Below are 22,302 nucleotides of genomic sequence, written 5' to 3'. Positions count from 1 at the left end.
TAAAACGTATGAATTGTGAAGGCGTTTGATATGCGTTACTCTTGCGTGCAGAACAAAATGCAATGCAATGTGCTGCTCGGTTTGCATTTGAGGTTAAGACGACTGTGAGAACTAGATAACCTAAATGTATAAAGCTATTTAAAAAACACTGCACTCGTTTTAGGTTAAACCTCCAGTCTAGACAAAGGTGAAAGACCCTGTTTGTCATTGGTTATGCTCAGGCCAGTGGAACATGTTTCTGGTTTTGGTTGAGCGCTTCAGTTGAGTTTAACCACACTGTGCTGTGTGTATCATATATATAAACATTTATATATATAACATTTATTGTGCCTGATTGAGTGTGTATAAGCAAAGAATCACTTCAAACTTTTTTGTTTTGTTTTTTATTATCCATTTGAAAAGAATCTGACAATATATTCATAATCTAATTCATATATTATATAGATATATATAGATATATATATCTAATTCATAATTTTTTTATAACACTGAAATTGATTTTACCACTTGTGTTTTTTCAGTGAAGTGAATTAATGTTTGCATGATAAACAATATTTATATAATATTTATTTATTTTAAATTTTAAATTTACTTTAAATTTATTGTAGGTCTAAAAATGGAAGGTATTAAAGGGATTCATGAATAATGGAGTACATCCAAAATAAAAGGACAATGATTTCCGAAGGAGGACAATATCTTTCAGATATTGCTACCTCTTCTCAGTCTAACAGCATAGAAAACACATCAGGTTTCACAAAAATGCGCACAATCTCCATTCGAAGATATTTCCTTTGTGTCAAGACACAGTTTACAAACAGACCAAAGTATAAAAAAAATATATATATATATATATATATATATATATATATATATATATATATATATATATATATATATAATTACATCAACAATTGCTCACAGAAGTTTCAAACAATATTTTTTTAAAGATAGTTATTACAAAACAAAGATCTTTGAATTGAGATCTAGTAAGCAAAAAACTTATTACACACAAATTTCTTGATGCCACAGACCACCAGATATGATGATTTCAGCAGCTTTATTTTCATGTATTAAGACATTCACACAGCATTTTATATATATATATATATATATATATATATATATATATATATATATATAATCACACACACACACACACACACACACACACACACACACACATACATATTAAATGCTGTGTGAATGCCTGACTGTTTCATAAATTAAGTAAAATATTGTCTGGAAAATATTTACTTTCTTTTAAGAAGACACTGTATTTTTTCTACCTATTTAGATGTATAAACCTAAAGAGAAATCAAGCAAAATATGGCTGTAAATATTATACAATAATTGCGAATAATCTAATGATTTTCAAATATTTTTTAGAAAGAGAAATGAAACAGTAATAATATCAATTTTAATCAATTTTAACTTTATTTATTTTTTAAAATGGTTTTCTCTGAACTTTCCCGCAGACCCCAGTTTGAAACCTCTTGATCAAAAGAGAGTTGGAATGTTTGGCTGATTAATGTCTTGTGTGTTACATTTCCAAACAGTTTGTGATTAGAAGTTTCAGAGTTGAATGAACATCAAGAAAACATGAACAAAATAAGTATAAGATACTCATATATTCATGACTTCGGCAGCTTCAGAGCAGCATAGGTGCTGTTGATTTGGCTGGAGCGAAAATTTCTACGCATCTTGGAAAAGTCCATCATGGCATACTGAAAGAGCAATGTTGGCAGTTTCAGTTAAAACTGAACAAAAATGGACTAAAATTATTGTTATGGAATACTATTGTTGAAATAATAAGCAAGAATGATCAATAATTAGAGACAGAAAAGAGTTTTAGTTATGATGATGTCACATAATTTACCTGTAATTGGTCTGGATTCTGCTGCTCTTCTATAACTTGATTCTGCTGTAGATCAGTGTTGGGCTGTCGTGATCCTTCTGCTGACCTTCTGTTTCCAACAACAAAAACCTTTACAAGTCCTACAAATGGAACAGTGAATTCAGAGTTATTATTTACAAAAGGTTATATTTTTTTCTTTACCTGGAGAAACATATTATAATATTTTACAGATGGCTGAAAATAACTCACCAATCACCACAACAACCAGAAGCCCATTCATCAGAGCAGATATGATGATAATAATCTGACATTGTGTTTCATTCTGATCAATAAACCGAATCACTGTATGATTGTGACACTCAGATGGTTGAACTGATTCTGTAAAGAAAGTGCCCACAGTCTGTTACTATAAAAACCATTACTGTTAGTGCAATGGCTGCAGATCTGTAGCTCTGAAAATACTGATAATATATAATTTATGAATTGTTTTTCATAAGTATCTAAAACTTTAGTAAATCACAAGTATGTGTGGTGATCAGTAAGCACTTGATCTCTGAAGAAGTAAATGAACTCACCATTGAAGTACAGTCTGGAGCCGTTGCTGAATTTTGGAGGTGTATCAGTGTTCATACAGTAATAAACTCCTAATTCATCAGCAGTCACATTATTTATAACCAGACGATGTTTAAATTGCACTGAATATTTCTTTCTGAATGTTTTATTTAAGTAAAAAGGTGATCGTGGTGTTGGGGAATGATCGTAGAATCACTGTTGGAGGATCTGGTGTTTTCAGTAAAATCCAAAAAACCTCATTTTCATCAAGATCACAGTTTATGGACACATTTGATCCCAAATCAGTTAGTTGATCTGCTACTGCTGCTTGACAACAAATTAAGACATCTATAAGAGAGAAAAAAGCATTATAATTAAGATTACCTTGAACAATTCATGACAAAGCGCATGTAAATATTCATATCATATTATAAACTCACAGAGCTGAAGCTGAATGATCCTCATGTCACTGGCTTGATTAAAACAGTTAAAATAGTGAGATCAGGTTCCCCTCACACAACATTTAAGATGAATCTACTGCAGCCTGTAGCAGACAGGAAGACACTTCTCCCACATCAATCAGAAGTTTGCTCTGACCACAAACACATTTTTCAACACTTAATACCCTGTTAACACCATCAATTCATTAAGAAGTTTAAGCATGATTATTTTGTGTGTTTTTATAACCACTGTTATTAATGTTATTTGATTCTACATACCTAATACCGCCACAATAATCAAAACTAGCAAGTATTCCTTTAACTTCTGCAATTACCCAGACCAGTTTATTTCTCTAAAGGAATATTATTATAAACCACATGTGAGCATTCGAATGTTCAAACTAAATCTTCACTAATCTTATTATGACTGAGTGGCAGTGTTTAGTAAAACAGAGGAGAACAGTTAACAGTTTCAGTAAGTGTACATGTAAAGCCTATAAAATAAAACATTTATATTTTCAGCCTCTTGAGGGCAGCAGAGAACAACATGAGACAATTTAACAAATAATAGTTTAAACAGATTTAGTAAAATCTTGTTCAAATGGTACTTTCTCTCTGATAAAGTTGTTTATTGATAAAGAAAACATTAGGCTTCAGAATTTTCTATTATATTATTATTATTATTCTTATCTGATAATCTGAAAGAACACACCATGCGTGTTGACTGACTCATCCAGTTTTACTAACAATACAACCATTAAAGGTCTCCTCCCACACTGTCAGAGACGATTACACTTTCTATACAGAACTTATAGTCTGTCAGGATGAAAATAAGAGTCCAGATATGGGGGGGAAACAAAAAACAAAACAAAAACAAAAAACAGGTAATTTCTAGTAGTAGAAAAGAGCTGACCATTGATTCATTCAGGAAAGAGCAAATACTGTTTTTCTGTTCTATCAGCGCCATCTGTTGGTGCTTCTAATAAACAAAATTTAAAAGTCGAATGAAAAATCCAGCCTGCACCAAAATGTTTGTTTCATCTTTCATTTTCTCTGCAGTTCAGGTGGGAGGATAAAACTTGAAGATCCTGTTGTGCGTTTTCAGTAATGACAGGACTGTGTATTGACACAATGACAGCTGGAATGTTTGATACATAATTCAGGGAAGTGTTTCACTTGAGGATCAGAACGAAAACATCAATGAAAGAAGAAGCTTCCCTCTCATACTCATGTAAGTTTGAGAACATTTTCTTATTTCATTCTTTGCTGTTCATCTCACCTGTAGCTAAAAACAAAATAAGACAACTCTTCAACTCTTCTCTTTTATAATATATAAAATCAAGAATATTATTTTCATAATTCAAAGCAGTATCATGAACCATACTACAAAAAATGTCCAAATTGATTCTTAGTATATTCACAATAAGAAACCAAATGAAATAAAAAATTTTCTTTTGTAGATCACAGAAGGATATTATATTTCTATATAAGACACTATTATCTTTAATACATGTTTAAATAACTGACTAACCAAAATTATAGTAGTAAAATTGATTTCTTTTTGTACAGCTCATCTCTGTTGTGCCAAATGATATGTGTTTTTGACCCTATTATAACAGTAGAATAGCAGAGAAAGTTAAGACTGTCGGTTTTAACTACAGATTTTATTACTACAGATTACAGATAATATTTCTAAATTTTCCATAAATAAATAAATGAAATAAATAAGCAATGGCCAACAGCTGTGGAAGACTGAACAGCAACATAAAGAGAAGCAGACTGGGAAACAGACTGGAATCTATTACAGGAACTTGTACGTTAAGACACTAAAAACTAAGGCTTGTAATTGTTAAAACATGTTAGGTTTGGGAGCAACATGATAAAGCCTTGAGTCAGTGTAGGAGAAGATAATACTGCCATAAAAATTTTGCAAAATGAAAGACTTAAAAAGACAATGCGTTCACTCCTAGAAATCTGGCAAACAGAAACATAATCATTATTTTGATTGATCAGGAAATAATGATTTAGATTTGGTACATGATTTGCAGTTTTAATTTAACACAACATAACAAAGAATACAAAAAAAAAAATTTAATATTGTCAAACACAACATGAAGAAAGAGCACTTGTGGTACAGAATAGTTAAGGCAGTAACAGAGGCCATTGGGTGTTTGCAAACAGCGATGATATTTTTGTGGGCAGAGCCTACCTGGTGGCAGAAAATAAAGTTCTGCAGTAGCAGTCAATGGAAGCCATGGAATAAAAGAATAAAAAAAAGATACAGTTAAGTTTATATCTCACAATTATGACTTTTATATCTTACAATTCTGAGAAGAAAAATAGAATTGCAAGATATTAACTCTATATTCTCTATATCCTTTTTTTTCCCAATAGAATTGTGAGCTTATATCCCGCAATTCTGAAAATTTATATAAACTCACAATTGTGAGTTATAATTATAAATATTTCATGCTGTAACTGTAAGACTAATACATCATGCCCCCAATGTGAATATTATGTAGATCTATTGTTTACATCAAATTCATGCGTTAATAGTACAGTTTTATAGCTTGCAACCATAAAAGTCTGTTTGGCTTCAAAGTGCGTCTCTGACAACGCTATTCTATCAAGACCATCTTTTTATATCTTGCATTCCATTTCTGACATCCAAAGGACATTTTTTTTCTTATTCCACGGATTTTGCTCATTTTCCTCCACTTGTTACCACTGTTTTTCTGCCACCACAATGCACGCACAGCTGAAGTGATTAACTGTAACATCTGCTCCCAAATGGTCTATTGACAACTCATTGGACCTTTAACTTCAAGAAATGCTCCTGTTTCAGCAAGTCACAAGTCACAAAAGTGAGAATGTGAAACGGCATTAATTGAATGAAACTTTTAGACCTGACATGTTATTTGTGTTGTTTCTCCTTCAGTCAGGTCAGAAGCTGAAGCTTGATTTTTTTTTCTCTGAATTAAGAAACGGTGTATAATCACTGCGACTGCTACTACTCCTACTACTACTACTACAGCTGCTACAATGTAAACCCAGGCCGATGATGCCCCCACATTGTTTGCTTCTGTTTCTTCTCCTTGGCCTGTTTGGTCATGCGATTTGTTTCCTTTTGCTGTTGATTCTGCAAGTTTGAAAGAAAACATTAACTCATTGTGATAAAGGAAACAGATTCATTTATAAAGAGCAGCATTCAGACTGGAACTTGTGAACTTGAACATTTTTTTTACACACCCTTGATGATCAGCTGTACAGTCCTCTGTTCATCTGAGTGTGTGATGTAACAGATGTATTTTCCTGCATCAGTGTGAGTGAGATTGTGGAGTTTGATGGAGAAGTTTCCTCTCAGATACTCATCAGGGAAAGTTTTAGTTCTCTTCTTGTACTGTTGGTCCTGTAACACTACTGAATCTTGACCCTTGATTATATCATACACATTCTTGCTGCCGTTGTGTCTCCAATTCACATCAATGTCTTGAAGTTTATGATCATGTTCAGTGGATGAACACCGCAGGACAACAGAACCGCTAATAACAGCCTCTACTGTTTCCTGTAGAGACACTGAAACGACAGAAACTTTCAAACACACAGTCAGTCATAAATTCTTTCAAATGTGTTGTTCAGATTCTCACCTTTATTTATCAGCACCGCAAACACACAGATGAAACAGCATCTGCAGAAAGAGGGGGAAAAAATTCTTTAACTTCCTTTATCTCACAGTAGAGCATGACATTGGCAATGGGCTTGTTTAAGATGAGCGAGTTCTGCACAGAACCAATCACCGGTGATCATTGTGAGTTACATGCCATTTAGAAATGCTGTCTGGCTTGTTGTGACATCACGCTAATGTAGTAAAATACTCCAGCCTGGTGGGCAGAGTTTTCAGAGACAGTAGCCACATTTTCTGTTTACTAGCTACACAAACTAAAAGAATATTGGGAAATGACTCACTACTGATCATTAGTATATTTTTAAATCATGATCATTGCTGAAGCTTATATCACAGTATACATTATTATCACATTATCACATTATACGTGTTGTCCTCCTAACAGGTTTAATAACTTTTTTCTAATAAGAAAAAGAATATTTAAATACAATAAAAACAAAACACAAAAATGTATAAAGTAAACAGATGTTTGAAATAGATTAAACTGCAAAAGAACTATAGATAATATTTTAATTAACATTTCCATTAGTAAACATTAATCCATTAACTAATATTAAAGGGATCATGACATGAGAAATCAAATTTGTCTTTTGACATAAGAGGTCTTTGTACCATTAAAACACCTTTCAAGTTTCAGAGCTTAAAACGTACTCCTCATAAACAAAGCATTTTTATCAAGCTCTAAAAAACAGCTTGTTTGATGTTGGGTGACCTGTGACATCACACAGCAAATACATATATGCCTGCCTCCAGAGCAAGACATTGACAAATAGCTTTACATCATTGCACCAAAGACCACACATACTGTCATTCAGTCATTTAGTGGCTGACATTTGCCTATATGTGAGCGACACATCGTCAAGTCATTATAGTCACTGAAGCTGTCTACACTGGATACAGTTTACAGATACGTGTTCAGTTTCTGACATACTCCACACTCGACAACAGAACAAACAATCTGCTTTTGAAGTATCGTGCTAGAGTGCATTCTATCAGTTCTGGCGCCTCTGTCCCAACATACTGTACAAAAGTTGCAGCTGTACCACACTGTACGTACCATGTGAGGGCGCTAATTAATGCCGTTTTTATTTTTTACATAATTTTTAAATTGATTATTAAAATCTATCTGCGTACACTCATGACATATTAAGAAAGCAAGAGATAATGAGAATAAATAAAGGTGTGCGTTTGTGTGTTGTAAAGTCAAATGTATGTATGTGCATCCATGGGTGGGCGTGGGAGATATGGGTGAAAAGAAATCTGATTGGCTAGTTTAGTTTCGTCGTTTTTTCCACACATGAAAAATTACGTTACAGATGAGTAATGAGTAAACGCTCTCTAAATTCAGTTCAATTTGACTTAAACAATTGCAAAAAGGCCTAAAACTATTGAGAAAGGATGGAGAAATGAAGCCTCTTAAATCTTTGAAGCTTTTCTCTAAATGTTTCGGGAAAGGTTTCAAAGCATCAAGAGTGTCGAAAACAGTGCCATCTTGTGGCAGGTAAAATTTACAGCAGCCATAAACCTGAGTGCGCAATTCCATTGTTTTATCCATTAAGCACAAACAAAAGCCTGACGACGCTAAATGAGTTTATTTCAATAATATAATTCACATATTAAAGTTTGGCAATAGATGAAATGGATCAACAAAAACGTCTCGGTTACGTATGTAACCCTCATTCCCTGAAGGAGGGAACGGAGACGTACGTTAGTAGTGACCGACGAATTGGGATATCGCTTAGAGAGCCCTATCAGCTTCGTGTGAACTAAAACAAGCCAATGGAATTGGCGTGCGATATTTGCATAATGCGCACCGCCTCCGACAGGTGTATATAAATAGGAAGCAGATGCAATCGCACTCTGTTTTTCGCTGAGGAGACAACTGGTGTCCGCACAACAGCGAGGGTACAGAAACTGTGGCGACGGGACGTACGTCTCCGTTCCCTCCTTCAGGGAACGAGGGTTACATACGTAACCGAGACGTTCCCTTTCAGTCGGTCACGTTCGACGTACGTCAGTAGTGACCGACGAATTGGGATCCCAAGTAAAGCGCCACAGTTACGAAGCCCCTTCCAGTGCTCAACGCGAGCTCTAACCGCCCATAGCACCGGAGGACTGGAGAAGGGGGCGAGCTCACGCCAAGGAGTTTACTGCTGTCTTACCCATACCCACTAAGTAAACTAGACTACACTGGGGAAGCGAACCCGAGGGGGACGCTGCGGAGACCACTACCTACCCAATGGGGGAGGAGTTTACGTGGAGAATACACATATGGACTGGCCCGGGGGGCAGTACGCATATGGAGTCCCTGGGATGGCTCCACCTGGGTAGGGGGAGACTTATCTGACAGGTGACAGCAGAGCTGGCTCTGCTAAGGGAAAGACACGGGCTCGCCGTAGGGAGTTTAAACCCGTGGATAATTACACATATGGGACCGCTCACGTAGAGGAGTCACAACATATGGAACCCAGCCAAAAGACAACGTCGGAGACGGATGTAGGCCTGGCATCAGACACTCCGCAATGTCCGAGCCGAAGGGGGAGGCGGAGGAACTCGACAGGGTTCGCCAAGCGGGGAACGCGACTGGAGTCAAAATATGCAAGCATCTGGCCCAGGGGGCGGGAATGGCATTGCAAGCCGACACTTAGAGCGGGTCCAACACGTCTACCGGCTAGTGGAAGCGAGTACACGGGAAGATACCGGCTCTACACGTAGGCTATAAAACCTAGCGAACGTGTTAGGTGTCGCCCAGCCCGCAGCTCTACAGATATCTGTCAGCGAGGCGCCATGAGCCAGCGCCCAGGAAGAGGCCACCCCTCTGGTGGAGTGGGCTCTCAACCCGAGCGGGCAAGGCACGCCCTGGGAATCGTACGCCAAGGCGATGGCATCCACTATCCAGTGGGCCATCCTCTGCTTGGAGACAGCCTTTCCCTTCTGCTGGCCTCCGTAACAGACAAAGAGCTGATCTGAGGTCTGAAGCTTCGCGTCCTGTCCACGTACACACGCAGAGCGCGGACGGGACAGAGCAAAGCTAGGGCTGGGTCTGCCTCCTCCGAAGGCAGCGCTTGCAGGTTCACTACCTGATCTCTGAAGGGAGTGGTAGGAACCTTGGGCACGTATCCAGGCCAGGGTCTCAGGATGACGTGAGAATCACCGGGCCCGAACTCTAGGCACGCTTCGTCGACCGAAAATGCATGCAGGTCCCCTACCCTCTTAAGGGAAGCCAATGCGACCAGAAGGACAGTTTTCAGAGACATTACTTTCAGGTCGACTGATCGCAAGGGCTCAAAGGGATGACCCCGGAGAGCTGAGAGAACCAGGGTCAGATCCCAAGAGGGTACGGAGGAAGGGCGAGGAGTCTCCTCGCCCCCCTCAGGAACCTGACGATCAGATCGTGTTTCCCCAGGGACTTACCCTCAACTGCGTGGTGATGTGCAGCGATAGCGGCAACATACACCTTCAGGGTGGAGGGAGACAGCCTTCGCTCCAACCCTTCTTGCAGGAAGGAAAGCACGGATCTGACCGAGCATGATCGGGGGTCCTCTCAGCGAGAGGCGCACCATTCGACGAACAGGTTCCACTTCAGCGCGTAGAGGCTCCTAGTGGAAGGAGCTCTAGCGGAAGTGATGGTGTCTACGACCGCTTGCGGGAGATCACTCAGAACCTCCGCATCCCGTCCAGGGACCACACGTGGAGGTTCCACAGGTCGGGACGCGGGTGCCATAGGGTGCCCCGTCTCTGAGTCAGGAGGTCCTTCCTCAGAGGAATCAGCCAGGGAGGGGCTGTCGCGAGGAGTGTGAGGTCCGAGAACCAGGTCCGAGTGGGCCAGTACGGCGCCACTAACAGAACCTGCTCCCCGTCCTCCCTGACCTTGCACAGGAGTTGTGCGAGAAGGCTCACTGGGGGAAACGCATATTTGCGCAGCCCCTGGGGCCAGCTGTGTGCCAGGGCATCCGAGCCGAGCGTGCCGCCGGTCAGGGAATAGAACCACTGGCAGTGGGCAGTTTCTGGGGAGGCAAACAGGTCTACCTGGGCCTCGCCGAAATGCTGCCAAATCAGCTGAACCGCCTGGGGGTGGAGCCGCCACTCGCCCGCAAGTGGAGGCTGCCGTGACAGCTCGTCGGCTGCACGGTTGAGCACACCTGGGACATGAGTGGCCCGAAGGGACCTCAGATGCTTCTGACTCCACAACAAGAGATGGCGGGCGAGTTGCGACATGCGACGGGAGCGTAGACCACCTTGATGGTTGATGTACGCAACGGCTGCAGTGCTGTCCGAGCGGACCAGTACGTGCTTGTCTAACAGCAGCTCCTTGAAGCGGCCCAGTGCAAGACGTACTGCTAGCAACTCCAGGCAATTGATATGCCAATGCAGCTGAGGCCCCGTCCAAAGACCCGACACTGCATGCCCGTTGTACGTGGCCCCCATCCCGTGGCAGAGGCGTCTGTGGAGACCACAGCATGCCTGGACACTTGTTCAAGGGGTACTCCGGCCCGCAGGATCCGACCACGGGATGAGGGTGCGACGGCAGCTCGGTGTCACGGGGACACGGAGCGTGCCGCGCTGCCACGCCCATCTCGGGACCCGGCCGCGGAGCCAGTGTTGAAGTGGCCTCATATGGAGCAATCCGAGCGGCGTGACCGCGGCTGCAGATGCCATATGCCCCAGGAGCCTCTGAAAAACTTTCAGTGGGGCCGCTGTCCTGCGCTTGAGCGAGCTCAGGCAGTTCAACACCGACTGGATGCGCGCCTCGGTGAGACGCGCAGTCCGTGCGACCGAGTCTAGCTCAAGACCGAGATAAGAGATCCTCTGCCCGGGGGCGAGTTTGCTCTTGTCCCAGTTGACCCGAAGACCCATGTCCCTGTGTTCGCACAACTGCTCTCGCACACTGGCAGGCACGCCCTCTTGTGACCTGGAGATTGAGGAAACTGCTCTTTTTGTGATGAGGTGGGTACCGCTGGACTCCGGAGAGCCAGCGGCGGTGGACGGACAGACAACACAAATTCCCCCCGGCCCTCCTCCGGGGGTGGGAGAGCAGATGGAATACTCTCCCGAAGAGCAGGAACCTTCCCCTCCAGGTCGCCCATCTCAGGGCCGAGATTTCCTCGACCGCTTGCCACCTGGCTTGGCAGAGACGGGCTGGGCACCACGTCCGCGACCGGCACCCTGCTGTTTGGCTGGTGTAGGCTGCTGCTTTGCCGACTTAGCAGGGGCGGAGGACGACGCAGGCGGGCGCCCTCGGCGACGAGCAGGCTGAGCCACGGGCGGCTGGGTGGAGGCAGCAGCGGACCGCCGTGGCATGACGTGTTTGATAGCCTCAGCCTGCTTCTGTGCAGCGGAGAACTGTTGGGCAAAGCTCTCCACTGCGTCGCCGAAAAGGCCGACCGGAGACACGGGGGAGTCCAGGAACCGATGTTTGTCGGTTTCCCTCATGTCTGCCAAGGTCAGCCAGAGGTGGCGTTGCTGGACTACCAAAGTAGACATCGCGTGACCAACAGAGTGCGCTGTCACCTTCGTTGCCCGGAGGGCAAGGTCAGTGGCAGCGCGCAGCTCCCCGAGCAACTGTTGGTCAGGCCCTTCCTGGGGCATTTCCGACAGCGCCTTTGCCTGGTAGACCTGCAAAAGGGCCATCGCATGCAGGGCGGAGGCAGCCTGCCCACAGGCTCTGTAAGCCTTCTCAGTCAGACCGGCTGAGAACTTACAGGCCCGAGACGGGAGGCGCGGCTCACCACGCCAGCCGGTGGCCGTTGGACACAGCTGCATCGCAACAGACCGCTCGACTGGTGGGATCCTCGCGTATCCCTGGATTCCCCGCCGTCCAGGGAGGTGAAGGCGGACGAGGGACCGGGCCTTGCACGAACACTATACGGTGCTTGCCAAGACCTGGGTTTGACCAGCGCGACCAGGAGAGTCTAGACCTCAGCACCGCGATAGTTATGTTCCCGCAATGGGAACATGAACCATCCACAAAAGCTGCTTCAGCGTGCTGAACGCCCAAACACGAGATGCAGCGATTGTGCCCATCAGCAGGGACCAGGGAACGACCGCACCCAGGAACGCACAGACGAAATGACATACTGTCAGGGTTCGTCTGTAAAGCTCTTTTAGAAGGGGAATAGTCAGCTCACTCGTGCTGAAGCACACAGGGAGTGACGCGATGTGCTCAGGTACACCACTCCCTGAACACACCGAGGAACCGGCCCAAATCGCAACACACACACACTTTTAGAGTGTTGCTGTTACAACAGCAGTTGAGAGCTTTATAGCTCGGCTCCCCGGAAGCTCTCCGACCTCGCTGAAGTGCCTTCACTGCCAACATAAACAGCTCGCTGTTAATCCTCTTCTGAGGCAGTTTTAGTTTCACTTTTGAAGAAAAAAACAGTCTTCTGAAGCAGGACACCAGAGTATGGCTCCGAAGCGAAAGACTGAGTGCGATTGCATCTGCTTCCTATTTATATACACCTGTCGGAGGCGGTGCGCATTATGCAAATATCGCACGCCAATTCCATTGGCTTGTTTTAGTTCACACGAAGCTGATAGGGCTCTCTAAGCGATATCCCAATTCGTCGGTCACTACTGACGTATGTCGAACGTGACCGACTGAAACGGAACAACAATTACAATAATACTAATAATACATACTGAGTTGCTTGAGGTAAATTGTGCTGTTATTTAAATACTGTTTATATGACGGAACATATTATGATGTAATATAGGCTACAGGCTTATACAGGTGCATCTCAAATTAGAATGTCATGGAAAAGTTCAATTATTTCAGTAATTCAACTCAAATTGTGGAACTCGTTCACACAGACTGAAGTACTCTTTTGTGATGATTTTGGCTCACATTTAACAAAAACCCACAGATTCACTATCTCATTAAATTAGAATACTTCATAAGATCAATTAAAAAAAGGATATTTTAAAGAGAAATTTCAGGCTTCTGAAAAGTAATAATTGGTTGGGCCTCCTTTTGCATGATTACTGCATCAATGCGGCGTGACATGGAGGCAATCACCCTGTGGCACAGCTCAGGTGTAATGGAAGGCCAGGTTGCTTTAATAGCAGCCTTCAGATCATCTGCATTGTTGGGTCTGGTGTCTCTCATCTTCCTCTTGACAATTCCTCTAGATTCTCTATGGGGTTCAGGTCAGGTGAGTTTGCTGGCCAATCAAGCACAGTGCTTTCTGTGCCTCTCCACTCTTCCTCCTCCTCTTTTTCTCCTTAGCCCAGGTAAGACGCTTCTGACATTGTCTTTGGTTCAGAAGTGGCATGGTACGTGAAATGTGACAGTTGTAGCCCATTTCCTGAAGACGTCTGTGTGTGGTGGCTCTTGATGCACTGACTCCAGCTTCAGTCCACTCCTTTTGAAGCTCTCCTAAGTTCTTAAATCGGCTTCGCCTGACAATCTTCTCAAGCCTGCGGTCATTCCTTTCACTTGTACACCTTTTCCTACCACACTTTTTCCTTCCAGTCAACTTTCCATGGATATGCTTTGGCACAGCACTCTGCGAACAGCCAGCTCTTTCAGCAGTGACCCTCTGTGGCTTACCCTCATTGTAGATTGATGATCGTCTTCTGGACAACTGTCAAGTCAGCAGACTTCCCCATGACTGCTGTTGGGATTACTGACCTAAACCCAGTATTTATACACTGAGAATGGTCATTTAATAGAACTTGAAATTAAATATTCTAATAATTTGAGATACTGATTTTCTGATTGTGATGAGCAGCGAGCTGTAATCATCAAAATGAAAACAAAAAATTCAGGAAATATTTTACTTTATGTCTAATAAATCTAAAATATATTTAAGTTTTACTTTTTGAATTAAATTACAGAAGAAAATAACTTTTTCATGATATTCTAATTTATTGAGATGCACCTGTATATTTAAAATGTTTAGTAAATCAAGCACATCACAGTGCAGTTACATGCATCAGAATTTCTAAGTGGGGAACAGGAAAGAGACAGTCGATCGCTCGATTTGTACAGCATTAGATCGTTCCCACCAACACAATGACTGATTTAATCGTTTTTTGCAGGGAAAAAAAAGTTCTGTGAATACCCTGAGATAAAATCCTGCAGGTGCCCCTGCTGTACAACACAACTTAAAGGATTAGTTCACTTTCAAATTAAAATTTCCTGATAATTTATTCACCCCCATGTCATCCAAGATGTTCATGTCTTTCTTTTTTCAGTCGAAAAGAAATTAAGGTTTTTGATGAAAACTTTCCAGGATTTTTCTCCATATAGTGGACTTCAATGGTCAAAATTACAGTTTACAGCGATCCCAGACGAGAAATAAGGGTCTTATCTAGAGAAACCATTGCTCATTTTCTAAAAAAAAAATTTAAAAATTGTATTCGTTTTTAATTCGTTCATCTTGAACTAGCTCTCTTCTTCTTCTCTATTTGAATTCCAGCAGTGTAGACACTGCTAAGTGTATTACTGCCCTCCACAGGTCAAAGTCTGAACTAAATTGACCCTTCGCAAAGACCTGCCCCCTTAGTTACTGTTGCTTTGTCCGACAAGCCGTGGCGCTGTCAAGCCACACAGAGTGAAAAATACATCGCAGAGCAAAGAGGACACTAACAACACGTCGACAGACAAGACAGAGCAGGTTACTTATGATACTAAACAAAGTCCCAGCTTTCGAACGGTGTAATTCTTTAAGAAAGTAGAACAATAAAATCCGTTTTGTGGCTCTTTAATGTGTCGTGACTGATTGCTGTAGCGCCTCAGCTCAAGCGGCTCGTGAACCGATCATCTCTTCCTACTAGTTAATTTATAGCATTAAATAAACATGAATGAACATGAGAAGGAATGTTGTTTCAAACACGGAAAGATGTCAGTACACACCATTTTTCAAGTTCAATTCCACCGAGGTTAATCTTCTAATTTTTGACTGCTTTGTTGGACAAAATGGTGGATTCTGTGTTATGATCGCCTGTCAATCAAACTCCCAGCGAAGGGTCAATTGTCATATACAATATGCTAGTGCAAGTATATAACAGTTAGTTCAAACTTTAACCTGTAGAGCGCAGTAATACACTTAGCAGTGAGATAGAGAGCTAGTTCAAAATGAGCATTTATTCTTAAAACGTATATACATTTTTTTTTAGAAAATAAGCTATGGTTTCTCTAGATAAGACTCTTATTCCTCGTTTGGGATCGTGTAGAATGTTTTGAAGCTGCACTGAAACTGTTATTTTGAACTTCAACCGTTTGGGCTCCATTGAAGTCCACTATATGGAGAAAAATCCTGAAACGTTTTCATCAAAAACCTTTTTTTTTCGAGAGAGAGAAAAAAGTAAGAAAGACATGAACATCTTGGATGACATGGGGGTGAGTAAATTATCAGGAAATTTTAATTTGAAAGTGAACTAATCCTAATTCAGAGCATTTTGTTTTGTAAACAAGGCACAGAGTAATGGAGAGCTCATAAAGAAACTTTTCTTGAAAGTATGCATGTGACGCTATCAAATTTTCATGTTGCAATAATTGTTGAAGCTTTTATCACAGTATGTGGTAATAACCTAAAATTGCAGTAAGTTCTAAAAAAAAAAAATTGTTTTTTTTAAATCTCTTAAACAAAAAGAAATGAACATCTTAATACAATAAAACAATACACAAAAAAAATGTACAAAGTAAAAAATGTTTCAAACAGATAAAAATTCAACAGAATTATAAAGAACAATAGGTAACGCTATACAATTAGGTCACATTAGTTAACATAATGCATTAACTAACTGTCATGATCCCAGTTCTGTCTTTTGTTTTGTATGGACTTTTGTATCACACTAACTGTTGCACTTCACTCCAGACTACATTTCCCATCATCCATTGCACTGATTACAAACACGGCTGTAGCCAATCACACACCGTACATAAGCCATGGACTTTCTCTCTCTTACTGCTGAGTATTGTTTAGCATTTATGCTGTTCAGCATAGCTACATTATGGAGCCAGTTCCCAGACCTAGTTTGAGTTTCCTGTGCTAGTCAAAGTCTAGTCACGTCTTGTCTTGGACTTATCTCTCACCTTGCTGTTTGGACTCTGTTTGCACCTCTCTTGGACTATTGCCTGTTTTCCTTGGCTTATTCTTTAGCCTAGCCCTCCTGGATATCGTTTGCCACTGATCAATCACGCTTGTCCCTGGAATACTCTTTGTCTCACCTGCTTTATACCCGTTTGCTGTTGCCAACCCATGCCTGTTATCGACCATGTCTTTGATTAATAAAAGCCTGCATATGGATCCGCACATATCGTTTGTTCACTCTGTGACACTAACATTAACAATGAGCAATAGCTACATTTGTTACATCAATTATTCTTTGATAATGTTAGTTAAATACAACTTTATACAACATTAACTAAGATTAATAAGTGCTTTAAAAGTTTTTTTAATGGTCAGTTTAACTAATGTTAACTAATGGAGCCATATTAAGTGTTACCGAACAATAATAAGGAATCAGAACATTTTCAATCAATATCTACAGCATGTTGTACTCCAGGTAAAAATCTTTAAGTTTGAAAATAAATAGCCTATTAAGTCTTTAAAGGGTTTGTTTATCCAAAAAATTAAATGTGTCATTAAGTACTTACCCTCTTGCTGTCCCAAACCCGTAAGACCTTTGTTTGTCCTCAGAACACAAATTAAGATATTTTTGATGAAATCTGAGGGTGTCTGATCCACACACAAGCAGCAATGAGGTCCTTTTGAGGTCCAGAAGGGTATTAAAAGACATTTATAAAATGGTCGACGTGACTACATTGGTTCAACCTTAATGCTATGAAGCGACGAATACTTTTTGTGCGCCAAAAAACAAATTAACAACTTTATTCAACAATATCTAGTGATGGGCAATTTCAAAACACTGCTTCATGAAGCTTCAAAGCTTTATGAATCTTTTGTTTCGAATCAGCGGTGCGGAGCGCCAAAGTCACGTCATTTCAGTAAACGAGGCTTTGTTAAGTCATAAGTCTTTTGAAATTTCAGTGGTTCATGTGACTTTGGCAGTTTGATACACGCTCCAAACCAATGATTCAAAACAGATTTGTAAAGCTTGAATGACAGAAATTTCATTTTTTGGGTGAACTAACCCTTTAAGTATTTGGTGTTGTGATAAACACCATTGCGAATACTAAAATTGGAATGGCTATTTAAAACAATTAAATACTGTTCAGAAAAAGAAAGTAAAAGAAAGTAGTGCAGCTGCTTTGTTTACAAGGTTACCAGTGTAACAGCTGTGGTTCCGTTCATTCGGGTGATAGAAAAGTATTTTTAAAATGCACAATGACTCAGCATTCTGACATATAACCTGGAAGCGCTGAACGTAAACATTGTAAGAGAATGACACAGAAGAGAAGATATTGTTGAATAAAGTCCTTATTTTTGTTTTGTTTTTGCACAAAAAAAGTATTCTCATCGCTTCATAACAGTAAGTTTGAACCACTAAGGTTAACAACGTCTTTAGTACGTTCTTGAACTTGACAGTGGTGGTTAAATTGCTGTCCATGGATGAGTCATACCTTTCGGATTACATCAAAAATATCTTATTTTGCGTTCAGATGATTAACGAAGGTCTTACGGGTGTGGAACGACATGAGGGTGAGTAATTAATGACATTATTTTCATTTTTGGGTGAACTAACCTTTTAATATTTTATATTGGATGTTGCATAATTATCCTTTCAGCTAACTTAATTTTGTTATAAGAAAAATGTCCAGTTTTCTTGATTTTAGAACGTTTTTTTAAAAGGTATAATGTTCTTCAATCATTCTTTCAACTTAATTTGGATTTAAAATTCAACATTGTTGATTTGTAAGATTCCAAGAACACAAAAATGTCCAGTTTCCTTAATGTTCGTAGAATGTTATTTAAAGGTTAGTATGATGTCCCTGAAACATTCTCTCAATCATTCAAACACCTGCTGTGAGCAAACACTGAAAGAAAGAGAAATAAGAACACAAACTACAACTTTCTTCAGCCACAGCCTTAGATGAACTGAAGATAAAAGACGTTAAATCTCTGAAGATCTGATTAAACAACTCCACAAACAGCATTACCAGCTTCACTTATCACTAACCAGACTTCATCTAAGGCTGTGGCTGGAGAAAGTTGTAGTTTGTGTTCTTATTTCTCTTTCTTTCAGCGCTTGTTTACAGCAGGTGTTTGAATGATTGAAAGAATGTTTCAGGGACACCATATTGAAACATCATTCTACAAACATTAAGGAAACTGGACTTTTTATGTTCTTGGAACATTGAATTTAAATCAAAATTAAATTTAAATAAAGTCTGAGGAACATCATGCCTTAAAAAATAATATTCCTGCAGATATTAATCATCAATTAATAAATCCATATTTAATTAATTAATGACGTGCAGAGGCTTTTCCTATTAATTCTGTCTTAGGCCGGGTGCACACTGTGTGATTTAAAAGAGTCCTTTACGATGGTTGTTTGTCAGACTGTACGTTCATGATCCTCATGTCACTCTGTGGGATCTCAGCTGTCATTTATGTCAGACTGTACGACAATACAGACGCGTTAAAAACGGACGCGCGCATGAAAATTTGTCTGGAGATTTACATCATAAACCCACACACGTTCAGTGACTGAGCTACATTACACTCGGGACTGAAATGACAGGGCTCTCAAGTGTCACGCATTGAGCGTGACAGTCACTCATTTCGGTCTTTTGTCACGCACTCCCGCCACACATTGTATTTCTCACGCAGAAAAACTATTTATCATATATTTAATATGCCGCAGCGCCCAAAATGTATCTGGCCGCGCCGCTCTCTCTGGAACCGGGAAGGAATAAAGCGCGTCTCGAACCTGCCACTTATCAGCCAATCAAAAAAAAAGAAAGAGGCTACACTATAGCCAATCAGAAAATAGCTCTATTGTATCTGGGTAAGATTTAACGCAACAACCAATGAAAAAAAAAGCATATCTTGGAATTGTTCACCATCATCCTCGTTCACCCACAGAGGAAAACACTGGAGCTCTGAGCATCACTTTGAGCACAGAATAAGTCATGATCTCCTGTTTTAATGTTACAACAAATTCACAACTTGTTTGACACAAACAATGACAACTTGACTACTGTTAGATAATCAGATAATCAGCATCAGTTTTTCATGAGTGTCTGAACTTAGCCAACAGTTTTACAGCCTGTTCATTGACACCTGCTCAGAACAAGTAGTCTAGGCCTAGTTATATTTTGCTATCACACGATGACTGACATTTTGTTACATTAAACATCTCTCTCTCCAAATAGTTTTAATAATTTTATTTTGAATTACCATTGTGTATGAAATGTGCTATACAAATAAATTGCCTTGCCTTGCCTATATTCAAAGTCATCTGAAGCCATTCCATAGCTTTTTTTTTTCTTCCAAGAATTAGGCTAGAATACTTTTTGCTGCTGAATTATATACTCACCTAGTTTACTTATTTATTGGTCAGCTTATGATTATATATTTTTATTCATTTGTTATTTTTATCTATAATGAAGTGGTGTGTTTAGTGCAGGATTGTTTAACAAATCAAAGAGTGACCATTAGTTCCACAAATACAGACACAGGCTCCCACTAATAAATTAATTCAACAAAGGTAACCTCTTTTGCTACATATTTTAAATGGTTTAAATGTGTACTCTACATGTTTGACCACTTACGAACTCTCATTTAGCCTACTATATGTTGTGTACATGACTAATGTGCCCAACCATCAGCAATAAATAAATTACTTTTAGAGCACAAAATTGTTTACAAGAGAACAAATTTCTTCATTGATCTAGTCACTTAATTTTGCTCTTAGAATGCACTAGATTCATGCATTTAAATTTAAAATGTACGAAATTTTCCTCCGGGGGTGCATGCCCCCGGACCCCCTAGAGGAACCGATGTCCACCCACTACAGTCTCACAAAATCCTGTGGGAAACACTGTGGATGCATTAATCATTGCATCTGTCTTTCAAAGGTGTCAGGTAAAAGACAACTAATAAACATCATCTCATTCACCCTGAGGGCAGGTTACAGGATGCTGGCCCAGAGAAGGTGGCGAAAGTTTTTTTTTTTTTTTTTTTTTTTTTTTTGGGGGGGGGGGGGTGTGTCACTCTTGCCTGTCTCCAAAACTTGAGAGCCCTGGAAATGATGGCTAGCAAACACATCTCTAGCGTTAATTTTGATCACGGTTTGTCTTGAAAAACGAAGACAATTTGACGTTTGTTGTAGGAGAAGTCGCACTGCAGGATTGTGCGCCAAACCTTCCGACACTGCCAGAATTTTTTCGGAGGTAAAATTTGATCGCAACGGTCATCAATCAGCTGTTGGTGAACATGTCAAACTAGCGATCAACGACTAACAGTTAGATTTTAGGCTAGGATTATAGGAATCTTTTAGGATTTGCAAAATTTGTTTAATAAAACCAAATCGTGGCCAAAATCGCATAGTGTGCACCCATAGATAAAGCAAATGAGGACCAAAACAAACTAGGCCAAACGAGCGAGCATCGCCATCAGGACTTATTGTACGAACTGCAGAAGTTCCAGGACACGATACTTTTTTTTTTCTTTTTTTTTAAGAAATTCATTAAAAAATCATGAACATACCCGATGATCATGGTGCACCGTTATAATTCATATATATTCATAATTCGACGAAAATACTAACAGAATGCTAACTGTTCCGACAACATGCGGAAATGAAATATGAAGACCCCTAGGCAGGGTTGCCAGATTTTCACCACAAAATTAGCCCAAAATTACCCAATCACATTTCACGGGGGTCCTCCGATAAAAGACCCCTTCTGGAGTGGTAAAAGCTGCGTTTTTTTTTCGGGGTTCCCCTGGTAAAACTCGCATTCCAGGGGATAAATATCATGTTTTTCGGGGTCGCTTCAACCCGCGGCAACACTGTTAAAGTAGCCCATTTTCGCGAGAAATCGCAGACTTGGCAACACTGAACAATCTCTTCTTCTCTTGTACATTTACCGCCGGGTTGCAAACCAACTAGAAAAATGCATAGCGACTCCTGCTGTGCTGAAGTGTGACAAAGATTTTTGATCAGTGTAGCTTACATTTACGTCCAATTTCTTTTCTAACCATGGCGAGAAAAAAATATATAAAAAACGGATGTTTTATGCTATTTTATGCTGTTACCAAAATTTAAATTAGAACCGTGCACACAACTTTAACACACAAAAAAATCACACAAAATAAAGAAAAAAAAAGGTTCTTTAGGAAGTTTTATTCGTCCACATTCTTCACAACTTCCCATTCTTTTCTTCCTCGTATCACCAGTAAAGCAGTAAAGACTTAGGCCTACATCGCTTCTCTTGTGGCCCATCGACTGAAAATTAGCATTGTATATTATATTCCGAGATGTGTTGCGGTAAAATTATCATCAGTAGCTCACAGAGTGCAAACATTTGACGTCATCGACATAGAATTCACTGTGCACCTGAACAAAATGGCGCCCCCCATTGTCCAAATATGTAATGGATTTTTTAAATAACATAAATCTTTCATGGGTTTTCTACCCCTGACAGCAACATAGGCCACGTACACACTGTAAGTTTCAGGAGTGACAACCGCATTTAAATGCAGGAGTGAATCCCCTAAATTATCGTTACATGTGTGTACGACTCTCTAAAATGCGATGACTGACAACTTGGAAACCATAGCGACGTTCTGGTGTCTCTCATGTTTGGTATCCATTATTGTGACCAAATGAATAAGTGACAAAACACTCGCTAT

The 22,302-nt window shown here is 40.3% G+C and overlaps 1 protein-coding gene and 1 long non-coding RNA gene across 2 annotated transcripts in view; one reads left to right on the top strand and one right to left on the bottom strand.

The window, feature by feature from the left end:
* The window catches only part of LOC125263697, a 37,090-nt gene that overhangs the window by 6,196 nt on the left and 8,592 nt on the right, over nucleotides 1–22,302 (top strand). The window contains exon 2 of the long non-coding RNA XR_007183873.1: nucleotides 3,907–4,078. This is a non-coding gene — a long non-coding RNA (uncharacterized LOC125263697). The remainder of the gene's footprint in view (nucleotides 1–3,906; nucleotides 4,079–22,302) is intronic.
* Nucleotides 4,495–21,273, bottom strand: LOC125263693 (CD276 antigen-like). The gene is made up of 4 exons (XM_048182822.1): nucleotides 21,157–21,273; nucleotides 6,495–6,535; nucleotides 6,097–6,423; nucleotides 4,495–5,986 (listed from the first exon to the last, which is right to left on the bottom strand). Exons 1-4 carry the CDS (start codon nucleotides 21,165–21,167, stop codon nucleotides 5,748–5,750), a joined length of 618 nt encoding a protein of 205 aa, XP_048038779.1. The 5' UTR covers nucleotides 21,168–21,273; the 3' UTR covers nucleotides 4,495–5,747.

The sequence above is a fragment of the Megalobrama amblycephala genome, linkage group LG2 (genome assembly GCF_018812025.1).
Source record: "Megalobrama amblycephala isolate DHTTF-2021 linkage group LG2, ASM1881202v1, whole genome shotgun sequence".
Taxonomy (NCBI): Eukaryota; Metazoa; Chordata; class Actinopteri; order Cypriniformes; family Xenocyprididae; genus Megalobrama; species Megalobrama amblycephala.
The sequence above is the reverse complement of the archived record's forward strand: the minus strand, read 5'-3'. Positions and strand labels throughout refer to the sequence as shown.